At 51.7% G+C, this 12336-nt stretch overlaps 1 protein-coding gene across 5 annotated transcripts in view; it reads left to right on the top strand.

Annotated features, from left to right (window-relative positions):
* The window catches only part of TMEM63B (transmembrane protein 63B), a 29247-nt gene that overhangs the window by 9873 nt on the left and 7038 nt on the right, over positions 1–12336 (top strand). For all 5 annotated transcript variants that reach the window (XM_017878128.1, XM_017878126.1, XM_017878127.1 and 2 more), the window contains 9 exons: positions 480–570; positions 2621–2658; positions 3640–3782; positions 3881–3932; positions 4424–4532; positions 5207–5277; positions 10683–10763; positions 11218–11341; positions 12101–12234. In XM_017878128.1, coding sequence (XP_017733617.1) covers positions 480–570; positions 2621–2658; positions 3640–3782; positions 3881–3932; positions 4424–4532; positions 5207–5277; positions 10683–10763; positions 11218–11341; positions 12101–12234 — 843 coding nt within the window. The remainder of the gene's footprint in view (positions 1–479; positions 571–2620; positions 2659–3639; positions 3783–3880; positions 3933–4423; positions 4533–5206; positions 5278–10682; positions 10764–11217; positions 11342–12100; positions 12235–12336) is intronic.

The following is a 12336-nucleotide window of genomic DNA, read 5'->3' as shown; positions in this document are numbered from 1 at the left end:
AGGGGAGGGGAGGGGAGGGGAGGGGAGGGGAGGGAAGGGTCCCACCCAGGAGACCTTCCAGTCTTCCCAGCCCTTCCAGGTTTTCCTGGTCCATCCTTTCCTCCACCTCCTCATTGCTCTTTGCATAATATTGGCTCTGTTGCCTGTCCCCAGCCCCCGTCAGTCAACTCTGGAACTGCAGGGCCCTCTGGCGTTCTCGCTTCAGCCTCCTTATGGAGATGATGAAGATTACCTCCTCCCTCAAGGCCCCACTGCCCAGCATCAGTGCCCACCTCCGCTCCCACCCTGAGTCACCCTGAAAGGAAGAGGCATATTTGAGGGAAGCCGGGTAGAGGGCAGTCATTCCTCTCTGCTTCAGCCTCTGCGCTTCCTGTGCCTTCTGTGCCTTCTATAGCCCTGGAGCTCTGGAGCACTCAGCCCAGCTCCCCGGGGACTCAGACTCAACAGGCTCTCTGATCTCTTATCTCCCTCACCCTCAGTGTGGCTTCAGCTATGCACGGGGACAGTCATGACCGGTATGAGCGTCTCACCTCTGTATCCAGCTCCGTTGACTTTGACCAAAGGGACAATGTGAGTGCCCTCCCCCAAACTTCTTAGTCCCCCACCCCTCCCCCAGGGCATATGGGCTGAGAAGTCCCTCACTTTCAGTGATGTGGAGTCAGGGATGCTGGTTTGGCCTCCTCCTCAGCAAGGAAAGTGATTCATCCAAGGAACCACAGGATGACCCCCCCCAGGCCCAGAACTCCTGGCTCCTTCCTCTATGTCACAGCCTCCAAACTAGCACAGCCCTAACATTCGTGAATTCCCAACTTTGTTTGTCACAAAGAGTTCTGTGCTCACTTCTGCTGATTAATCCTAAGGCCACCTTTTTTCCGTAGTCATGGTTTTAGAAGTAATAATAAACCCTTGGCTCACGCCTGTAATCCCAGCACTTTGGGAGGCCGAGGCAGGAGGATCACGAGGTCAGGAGATTGAGAGCATCCTAGCCCACATGGTGAAACCCCGTCTTTACTAAAAATACAAAAAATTAGCCAGGCATGGTGGCTGGCGCCTATAATCCTAGCTACTTGGAAGGCTGAGGCAGGAGAATGGAGTGAACTCAGGAGGCGGAGCTTGCAGTGAGCTGAGATCACCCCACTGCACTCCAGCCTGGGTGACAGGGCGAGACTCCGTCTCAAAACAAACAAACAAAAGAAATAATAAGCCCTCCAGCCCTGCCTAGCAAAACCAACAGAATCCGTCATGTTGCTCGGAGGTTGCAGTTGGGTGACCCCTGGCCGCGTGGGCCAGTTGACCTGCTTGTGGATTGGAGCTGAGTGGCAGTGGTCCCTTTCAGAAAGGCGTATGAATGGCAGTTCATAACAGACTCCAGACCCCCTTTCATATCAGACCTAACACACAGGTGTTACTTGCCTGGCTCTCCGTCATTAATTCCATGAGGGTGAGGAGCTTAGTGAGAACTCTAATCCTCAGACATGGGGTGGCCCTGGTCAGTCCCTCTTGGGCTGCAAGTCCTAGGGGTGGCAGCTCTTCCAGCAGTCCCAGCAGAAGATGGCCTTCAGCTTCCTGAGTTGGATTCATACTGGTAGGTGGCAAAGTTGTCACACCTGCTAGCCAGAGGTGTCCAGATGGTCCCCAGACTCAGGTGATGTTGGCAACAGGTAGCATGGTCCTGAATCATGGCTGAAAGGCACCTTTCTACCCCATCCTGTGTTATGTCTGGACCTTCTCCTGGATGGAGTTAGGGGCAGGGTGCCCTCTACCCAGCCCTCCCCTGAATATGCCCACTCTCTGCCTTTACAGGCCTAGAGGGTGGAGCGGGGAGATCTCTTTTTTTTTTTTTTTTTTTCAATTTTTCCCTGAGATGGAGTGTTGCTCTGTCACCCAGGCTGGAGTGCAGTGGTGTGATCTCGGCTCACTGCAACCTCCACCTCCTGGGTTCAAACAATTCTCCAGCCTCAGCCTCCCAAGTAACTGGGATTACAAGCGCGCATCATCACACCCGGCTAATTTTTGTATTTTTAGTAGAGATGGGGTGTCACCATGTTGGCCAGGCTGATCTTGAACTCCTGACCTCAGGTGATCCGCCCACCTTGGCCTCCCAAAGGGCTGGGATTATAGGTGTGAGCCACCACACCTGGCCGGAGGTGGGGAGATATCTTGTAGCTCACAGTGACCCTGGGCTTTAGTCCTTCCAGGGTAGACTAGAGGATTTATAGCTGGAATTCAGGCAGCAAGGCCCTCCTCTCTGCTTTTGGCAGCCATGTTGCAAACTCTTATTAGCTGGAGGTCTGGAGGCCCTGCTAACCTTAGAACCCCAAGCCCCACCCATCCCACCCTGGCCCACACAGCCACAGGGTATTTGTAGAAATCTGTAGATCTGGACATGAGGATTCACAGATAACCCTGTTTAGTGTTGGTCTTTTTTCTTTGAGGGCTGAGACCTTCCCTCTCTCCCTTTTTGGGGATAAGCTAGTTCCTAGGATATAAAGATTTTTTTTAGCGAGGGGTGTGGAAGCTGTTCCTGGAGGTAATTATGAGAATGGGTGGGACTTGAGGGAGAAGAGAGGTTCGGGTTGGTGGGCTGGGGACTCCCGCTGACAGCCCTGTGTTCCCCCAGGGTTTCTGTTCCTGGCTGACAGCCATCTTCAGGATAAAGTAAGTGGACCATCTTCAAGCTCTAAAGAAAGAGAGAAACTTCAGAACCTGGCATCTCCCTACAAAATTGAGAAGCCAGCAGCTTTCAGGGCCTTAGCACTCCTTGCCAGCCCAGCACCCTCCTCCCTGCTCTGGAAGGCCAAGCCCTGGGGACCTGAGCCTCTGCTGTTCCCTGAACACTCGCTTGACCCCACAATCTCCTCTGTGACCCCCCTGCCTGGAGGGCCCGCTCTGCCCTCTTCTCTCCCTGCCCTGCCCCACCTAGAGAGAAGGGGTGGAGCCCCTGCCTCAGCCTCTGTGCAGCCAGCGGGTGGGGGCAGCAGTAGGCTGGGAGCAGCCAGCCAGCAGCAGGCAGAGCCTGTGTCCAGCAGGCAGAACTCAGGAGATCCAGCCAGAGTCCAGCAGGCAGTCAGTGAGCACTGAGAAAGGCAGGAAGCCGGGACAGGTCAGCACTGCCGCCACCCACTCCCCCAAGCCTCCTGCATGGGTACCTTGCTTCACTACACCAGGCTCAGCCACACCCATGAGGTGCTGCTGCCCCTCCTCCCATCCTTCCTTCACTTCTGCCTCTTTTACCACTCCTCCTCCTGCTGGTCCTCCTCCTTTCTCCTCTTCGTCCCTCCACAGATATTTCTCTTTTTTCTTCCCTTTTCTCTGCATTCCTAATTTTTCTTCTTCCCCTTCCTCTCTCTGCAGTCTCTTTTTTCTTTTACCTCTTTCTTTCCTTCTAGCCCTCTGCCTTAATCCCTCCCCTTCTCCGTGCATTTCTCTTTTTTCTCCCTCCCCCTCTCTTCTGCCTTGCTCCCCTCTCCCCTCACAGAAAATAGGGGACCAAGAAGTCCCATTTCAGCCCTGTACTGCTGCCAGATCAGCTGGAGCTAGGGTGGGTTTGGGGTGGGGGTGGGTCAGGGCAGGTAAGTTGCAGCCCTTTTCTTGCCCTGGTCCTAACGTAATTCCTCTGTCTACCCCGTACGGCTGCAGGGATGATGAGATCCGGGATAAATGTGGGGGCGACGCCGTGCACTACCTGTCCTTTCAGCGGCACATCATCGGGCTGCTGGTGGTTGTGGGCGTCCTCTCCGTAGGCATCGTGCTGCCTGTCAACTTCTCAGGGGACCTGCTGGGTCAGTGAGGGCCAGGACGGCTAGGGTGGAGAGAGGATGGGGCTGGAGGGGATGTGCCCTGACCCCACCATCATCCTCTCCCTCTTCCCACCCCCTAGAGAACAATGCCTACAGCTTTGGGAGAACCACCATTGCCAACTTGAAATCAGGGTAAGATGTGAAGCTGGTCGGCCAGGCCAAGGTCTACGACCAGAGTCTGGGCCATGATGTGGGACAGAGAGGAAAGGCAGCTGCATTGATGGGAGCAAAGGTTACAGGGATGGCTGAGGGTCCCTGAGGGCTTGGGTTGGAGACAGAAGAGGGGGATGCCTGCTGAGGATCCCCCAAGGATGACCAGATACAGAAGAGGAGGGTGAAATCTCAGGAACCAGGGAGGGCCAGCTGGGGCAGTTGGAGACCCTGTAACCAGTGGGTAGGGCGTAGAGAGGTGGCCTATCAGGGACATTTTCATTGGAATGGGAGAATCTTGGGGTCTAGGGGATGTGGGATGTGGGCCTGCCTCGTGAGGAGTCAGTGCCAGAAGGCTGGTGGCAGTAGAGGGCCCTGTGTGTATCAAGGGTTTAACACTGACAGGCTGAGGCATCTCATCTGAGTGTGTCCTAGCCCGAGTGGCTCCTGTGTATCCTCTCTGCTCCTCCCAGGAACAACCTGCTATGGCTGCACACCTCCTTCGCCTTCCTGTATCTGCTGCTCACCGTCTACAGCATGCGTAGACACACCTCCAAGATGCGCTACAAGGAGGACGATCTGGTGCGTGGAGCAGAGCCCAAGTCCTGCCCCGCCCCCAGCCTCTTCCCTTCCCTTCCCTGCAGGCCTCTCTTGTCTCAGCCCCGAGAGGTGTCAGCTGGGTTTGAATGCTGGCACAGCAGCTCAGTCAGGAGCTCCCATCCTGCAAGTTACATAACCTCCCAAGCCATGATTTTCTCATCTGTAAAATGGGATAACAGTAGTACCTCCCCCAAGGTTGTGGGGAATACGCGGAAACAGCCGTGCTGTGCCCAGCACTTGGGGAAGTAGCTGTGGCTGACATTAGGATCGTAATATTCCTTCCCCTTCTACATGCACTCATCAAGCCAGAACCGGACACCTACTCTATGTCAACCACTGTACTGGGTCCTCGGAGTCTAAGGAGCTGAAAGTAGTACCCCCTTCATCTGCCTCTATAACCCCTCAAGAGCATAGGATGGTGTGACTCTTTCGTTAGGCTCACTGCCTGATTTCTGTTAGAAACACTCCCCTGCTTTCCCTGGGACCTGGTTTATCCATAACTAAGGCCTCCTCTCACCCCATCTGCTCCCCTCTGCTCACCTACTTCTCTACCCCCTCAAAACAAAACCTCCTTCTCTAGTGCCCCCCACCCCCTACATCCTCTGGCTCCGCTGGGGTCAGGCCTCAGAAGGCAAACCCACGCCCCTGTCACCCAGGTGAAGCGGACCCTCTTCATCAATGGAATCTCCAAATATGCAGAGTCAGAAAAGATCAAGAAGCATTTTGAGTGAGTAAGCCACACTTCCCCCTAGACTCAAGCCCTGCTGCAGAGCCTTCTCTGCCTTTGAACTCCAAGAACATCCTTATACGCTAACCTGGAGCTCTGCCATGGGTGGGATAGAGATTAGATCCAGGAAGAAATGTCCGATTCCAGGGTGGTTTAGCACTTGGGCTGGGTGATAGGCCCCTTTAAAACAGGAAAACGAGGACAAAAACTTGAAGAGCGAGTCACTCAAACCCCCTACCCGCAATCCTCCTCCTGGCTCAGACTGGGTCATAAGTCGTTGACCCAGGGTCCATTGGAGTACATACCTTCTTTAAAATTAAAAGCAGCGTTATGGAGTTTGTGTGCAGATATGACAGGGAGAAGCTCCTTGGTTTCCAGTGGATTCCAAGGAGTCCAGGAGAATTTGAACTGTGTATTCTCTGAGACTTTTTCAGCTCTGGAATTATGTCTTGGGGTGGGTAGAGCAGACCTCCAGGACTGTCCGGTGGCCAGAAACTAGAGAAAAGGGAGGTGATGTAATGAATCAAAGTGGGAACTCACCTGGTCACCCCATGGCTAGGGATGCATCTTGGGGCGCAGCTCATAGGGTGGGGAATGAGAGTAAAGGGCCCCTCCATGGGGGTGTGTAGGGACGGTCTCTATACCACAGGATTAGGGCTCCTCTCACATATGCATCTGTTCACTCAGCAAACTTTCTCAAGTGCTCTTAGTCATAAGTTACCGTAGTGGGCTTTGGGACTGTAAAAAATGAATAAGGCCAGGCATGGTAGCTCATGCCTGTAATCCCAGCACTTTGGGAGACCAAGGTGGGCAGATCACTTGAGGCCAGGAGTTCAAGACCAGCCTGGGCAACATAGTGATACCCCATGTCTTAAAAACAATAATAAAAGATCACTGAGGGCCGGGAGTTTGAGACCAGCCTGGCCAATATGGCAAAACCCTGTCTCTACCGAAAATACAAAAATTAGCCAGGCGTGGTGGCGTGCACCAGTAGTCCCAGCTACTCAGGAGGCTGAGGCAGAAGAATCGCTTGAACCTGGGAGGCAGAGGTTGCAGTGAGCCGAGATTGTGCCACTGCACTCCAGCCTGGGCGACAGAGTGAGACTCTGTCTCAAACAAAGAAAAACTATTGAGTTCTCAGGGGGTTCATAGTATGGTGATCGGCTTTAGGAGCTAATCCAGGGTCTGATCAGAGATTGCTCTGAGGTCAGTCTGTGGTCAGAATCAGGAGCTGGCCAGTGGTCATGATAAGGGATGTTGGTCTGGATCATGGCCCAGACTGAGGTTGAGGTTTGGGCTCAGTCTAGTGTCAAAATCAGGGTTTAGGCCAGGTGTGGTGGCTCACACCTGTAATCCCCTTGAGAAGATTGCTTGAGCCCAGGAGTTCAAGACCAGCCTGGACAACATGTTGAAACCCCATCTCTACAGAAAAATATAAAAATTAGCCAGACATGGTAGCATGCACCAATAGTCCCAACTACTCAGGCGACTGAGGTAGGAGGATGGCTTGAGCCCAAGAGGCTGATGCTGTAGTGAACTGTGATTGCGCCACTGTACTGCAGCCTGGGTCATAGGGCAAGACCCTGTCTCAAAAAAGAAAGAAAGTAAAGAATCAAGGTTGAATCCGAAGCCCAGATCTGTCAGTTGGCCAAAATCAGAGTTCACTCACTGTCCTGAGTCAGGCCTGTGTGTGATCCAATCAGAGATCGTGTTTGGACAGGATTGAGAGTGAACATCTCTCTGGTCAGGGTCAGATTCCAGAGCCTGTGTTAGAAGATTAAGGACTGGTTTGTGATCAGCATTAGTAGATGGATACTCTTTCACACTACATGCAATTATTGACAACCTTCTATGTGCCAGGCACAAATAAATTAGAAATAAGCCCAGTCCTTATACAGGCTATAAAACAGCAGTCAAAATTAGATCATTCTTGTCAGTATGAGAAAACTGTTTGGGGTCCTGTCTAAGGTTCAAGGTGTCATCAGCATTACAGGGCACTCTGGGTCAGGATTAAGGACAGTGTGTACTCAGAATTAAGTGACATCTTTTTTTTTTTTTCTCATACCATCTTTGGTAACAATGAATTAGGTGACATCTTAATATTACCATCCAGTTGGAATCAGTTATCAGTTTGTATTGAAACCTGGTGTTGGGTTTTTTTCTTGTTGTTGTTGTTGTTGTTTTGATACAAATATCTAGTGAGCACCTACCATGTGACTGCATGGGGAGGAGCTGGGGGTATAGCAGTAAACAACAGAAGGCCTGCCTTCATTTGCTTACATTTTGGTGGGGAGGGGTGGACGGGGAACAGATGAACTAGTAATAGAGACTGTGTCAAGAAGGGGTAGGTGCTAAGAAAACCACAGCAGGGAAGTGGGCAGGGTAAGAGGGGTTGGGAAGGGTTGCTATTTCTGATGGGGTGGACAGGGCAGGACTCTGACAGGGTGGCATTTGAACACAGACCTGAGTGAACCCTACTAGTCAACCGTCTATTCATTCAGCCCACATTTATTGTACACCTACTATGTGCTTCATGCCTGGGAGACAGAGTAGAACCAAACCTGATCAGTACCCTTGGGAAGCTCAAGATCATAGTTGTGTTTCAGGGGTGGGTCTATAGTTTTGTTTAGGAGAGGTCAGCCTATAAGCAGGGCTAAGGGAGACTGTAGTCCTAACTGGAGTTTTTTGGATCACTGAGATGAGCATTATGGAGTAGCCATTTCATTGATCTGCTCATTTACCACATGTGTATTGAACACCTACTATATACAAGCTGTTGGGACAGGGCTGGGTATATGGTGAGTAAGAGACAGCCCTTGAGCTCATTGTCAGGATTAGGCAGGGCTTATGGTCCAAGTCTGTGGTCTGTCTGGATTGAAGGACTGTCTCAGCACAATTAGGGAATATCTTGTGTGCAAATCAAGGGGCCTGTGTGGTTGGATTTAGAGGATTAGAGATGAGTCTAGTGAGAATGAGAGCAGACCCTTCCAAAGGGGAAACCTAAAATGGTTTGAGGAACAATATCAGAGGAAAGATCTTTAGCCTCCTGGGAAGTACATTTCAAGGACCCTATCCCCGATTTAAGTTTCTAAATTCTCATGGGTTATGAGGTCTGTGTTAATACTTTAGAACAGTAACTCATGCATTCAATACTTGGTGGTCCTTCATTAAAAAAAATTTTTTTTTGAGACCGAGTCTCACTCTGTCTCCCGGGCTGGAGTGCTGCAATACAGGGGTGTGGTCACAGCTCACTGCAGCCTTGACCTCCTGGGCTAAATCGATCCTCCTGCCTCAGACTCCCGAGTAGCTGGGACTACAGGCACTCTCCACCACACCTGGCTAAATTTTTTTTTTCTTTCTTTAGAGATGGGGTCTCACTCTGTTGCCCAGGCTGGTCATGAACTCCTGGCCTCAAGCAGTCCTCCTGTCTCAGCCTCTCAAAGTGTTGGGATTGCAGGCATGAGCCACTGTGTTCAACCTAGAAATTGTAATAAAATATAAAAAGATGGGAACTCAGTCTAGATTAAGGATTAGGATCAAAGAACACTGCGTGATCAGATTTAAAAACAAACTACTGGCCAGGCACGGTGGCTCACACCTGTAATCCCAACACTTTGGGGGGCCGAGGTGGGTGAATCACAAGGTCAGGAATTCAAGACCAGCCTGGCCAAGATGGTGAAACCCCATCTCTACTAAAAACATAAAAATTAGGCAGGCATGGTGGCACATGCCTATAATCCCAACTACTGAGGAGGCTGAGATAGGAGAATCACTTGAACCCAGGAGGTGGAGGTTACAGTGAGCTGAGATTGCACCACTGCATTCCAGCCTGGGCGACAGAGCAAGACTCCACCAAAAAAAAAAAAAAAAAAGTCTATTAGGCTGGGTGTGGTGGCTCATGCCTGTAATCCCAGCACTTTGGGAGACCAGGGCGGGCCAATCACCTGAGGTCAGGAGTTTGAGACCAGCCTAGCCAACATGGTGAAATCCCATCTCTACTAAAAATACAAAAAAAAAAAAAAAAAAAAAAAATTAGCTAGGTATAACCCGTAGTCCCAGCTACTCGGAAAGCTGAAGCACGAGAATTGCTTGAACCCGGGAAGCGAAGGTTGTGGTGAGCCAAGATCACTGCATCTTAGCCTGGGTGACAGAGTGAGACTCTGTCTCAAAAAAAAAAAAAAAAAAAAAAGAGAGAGAAAAAAGGAACTATTCCCGCCAGCCATGGTGGCTCACTAGTGTAATGCCAGCACTTTGGGAAGCTGAGGCAGGAGGATCACTTGAACCCAGGAGTTCAAGACCAGCCTGGGCAATACAACGAGACCCCATCTCAAAATATTTCAAACAAACAAAAAAACAAATGAACTATTCCTTCACTCAGCAAGCATTCTTCACGCCCTGCCCAGTACCAGGTACCAGTGAGTCAGTGACAGTTTCTCTCTGGTCAGTCTTAAGTCAAGGTAGGGATGAATCTGGGGTCAGGGTTAGGAGGTCAGTCTTGGGTCTGGGTAACAAGTCTAGGGTCAGTCTTTGGCCAGGGTGGGCTTAAGATTCAGTCTTTGGCCACTGTTAGAGGTCACCCTCACCCTGGTCAGGGGTCAGGATCAATCTCTTGTCTATCTTGGGCCAAAGTTAGAGATCATTTTGTAGACTGGGTTATGGGTTGGTTGAGGTCAATCTGTGGTCAAGGCTAACTGCTGGGCTGTGACCAGGTCTTCTGGGAATGGAGTTAAGGAAGTATATAGCCTATGACTAGACGCAGTTTCTCTCAACCTAAAGGTCACAGCCCTGGACAAGAATCAGACCATAGCCCAGGCTTTCCCAGCTGCATGCAGCGTGTCCCTACACATCCTGGTTCGTCAGCCCAGCCTGCACTCACACAGTGCTCAGGCCTTCTGCTCCCACTTCCCCACTCAGATAAGCATGAGGAGGAACTGCAAAGCTTTATTCTTGGGTAACTCTCAGTTTTGTAGACTAAGAAAAAGGCAGCTTGAATTGGAGCTGTGGGTTTTTTTGGTCTTTTTTTTTTTTTTTGAGACAGTCTCGCTCTGTCGCCCAGGCTGGAGTACAGTGGTGTGATATTGGCTCACTGCAACCTTCGCCTCCCGGGTTCAAGCAATTCTCCTGCCTCAGCCTCCTGAGTAGCTGGGACTACAGGCATGTGCCACCATGCCCGGCTAATTTTGTATTTTAGTAGAGACAGGGTTTCACCATGTTGGCCAGGCTGGTTTCAAACTCCTGACCTCAGGTGATCCTCCCGCCTCGGCCCCTCAAAGTACTGGGATTACAGACGTAAGCCACCATGTCCAGCCGGAGATGTGTTTCTTGAAGGTGATGGGGTCTTGGATGAAAGTCAGGGGCAGGTGGGTGGGGTCCCTGCACAAGATGATACATGGACTGTGTTTCAGGGAAGCCTATCCCAACTGTACAGTTCTCGAAGCCCGCCCGTGTTACAACGTGGCTCGCCTCATGTTCCTCGATGCAGAGAGGTAAGGGACTACGGGCGGGGAAGGGTAACACCAAGGGCCCCCTGCCATTGTGAAGGACATATTGGCTACCACACAGGCTCCCCTGCTAGATTTTTTCCTAGGGCATTTGATTTTAATTCAACTCTTTGGAAGGCCTGTTAATTCAGCTCTGGAAAGAGCAAGGCCTGGAGGTTCGAGTTTGTTGTGAGGGGAAGGGGGCCCATGGTCCCCACTGCATCTGAGGACATGCCCTTCTTTGGCTACAGTATGAGAAATTTAGGTCAGCCTGCAGGAAGAACTTCTGGCCCTCTAGGGATGGGTGGGGAGACCTTAGGGTGTGGCCACATCTGAAGCATGTATCCTAAACAAATTCAAGAACAAGACAGCTCCTGTCCTTGGGGCGTGAGCTAGATGACCCCCAAGCTGAGCCAGCCCCAGCCCCAGATGTAGGTGACCAGACATCTGGGTCCCACAGGAAGAAGGCTGAGCGGGGAAAGCTGTACTTCACAAACCTCCAGAGCAAGGAGAACGTGCCCACCATGATCAACCCCAAGCCCTGCGGCCACCTCTGCTGCTGCGTGGTGCGAGGCTGTGAGCAGGTATGACGCAGGCTGGCTGTTGAGTCTGGGGAGGGGTTGGACTGGTCCTGGGGAGGCAAGGCTGGGGCCCTGCCCTCAGTGAGTCCCCAACTGTCCCTGGAATCCTTGAAGCCTCAGTTCCCACTGTTGGGTTTGTCTGATGTCCCTACAGCGACCAGGTTTTCAAACCTCAAATTAGAAGATGTCAGCCAAAAGGGCGATGTTGTGCTGTACCCACTGACTCTGGGGACTTGAGCAAGTTGCTTACTGCTCAGTGCCTCAGTTTCCTCATGGGGTTAATGTACCCACTTTATGAGAGTGTTGTGAGGGTAAAGTGAGTAATACATATAAAAAAGCTTAGAGGTGCTGGGTGCAGTGGCACATGCCTGTAATCCCAGCACTGTGTGAGGCTGAGGTGGGTGGATCACTCGAGCCAGGAGTTGAGACCAGCCTAGGCAACATGGCAAAACCTGATCTCTACAAAAAAACAAAAATTAGCCAGGCATGGTGCTGGTGCTGCACACATGTAGTCCCAGCTACTTGGGAGGCTGAGGTGGGAGGGTCACTTTAGCCTGGGAGGTTGAGGCTCCAGTGAGCTGAGATCCTACCACTACACTCACACCTGGGCATCAGAGCGAGACCCTGTTTCAAAAAAAAAAAAAAAATGCTTAGTGGAGCAGTGCCTGGCTTATAGAGAGCCCCGAGTCAGTGTGGGCTGGATGCTGCAGGCCCAAGCCTGGCTTTCCAACTAGAGGCCCTGGCCCTAACCCTCCCACAAAGGTGGAGGCCATTGAGTACTACACAAAGCTGGAGCAGAAGCTGAAGGAAGACTACAAGCGGGAGAAGGAGAAGGTGAATGAGAAGCCTCTTGGCATGGCCTTTGTCACCTTCCACAATGAGACCATCACCGCCATGTGAGTCCCCAGCTTGGCCCTCGGCCCTGAGCAGCCCGCCAGGGCTCCCTGACCCTGTGCTCATGGCCTTCTGCCAGCAGTGTGGCCTCCGGGTGGGCCTGT

The sequence above is a fragment of the Rhinopithecus bieti genome, unplaced genomic scaffold (assembly GCF_001698545.2).
Source record: "Rhinopithecus bieti isolate Rb0 unplaced genomic scaffold, ASM169854v2 scaffold_9981, whole genome shotgun sequence".
Lineage (NCBI taxonomy): Eukaryota > Metazoa > Chordata > Mammalia > Primates > Cercopithecidae > Rhinopithecus > Rhinopithecus bieti.
The sequence above is the reverse complement of the archived record's forward strand: the minus strand, read 5'-3'. Positions and strand labels throughout refer to the sequence as shown.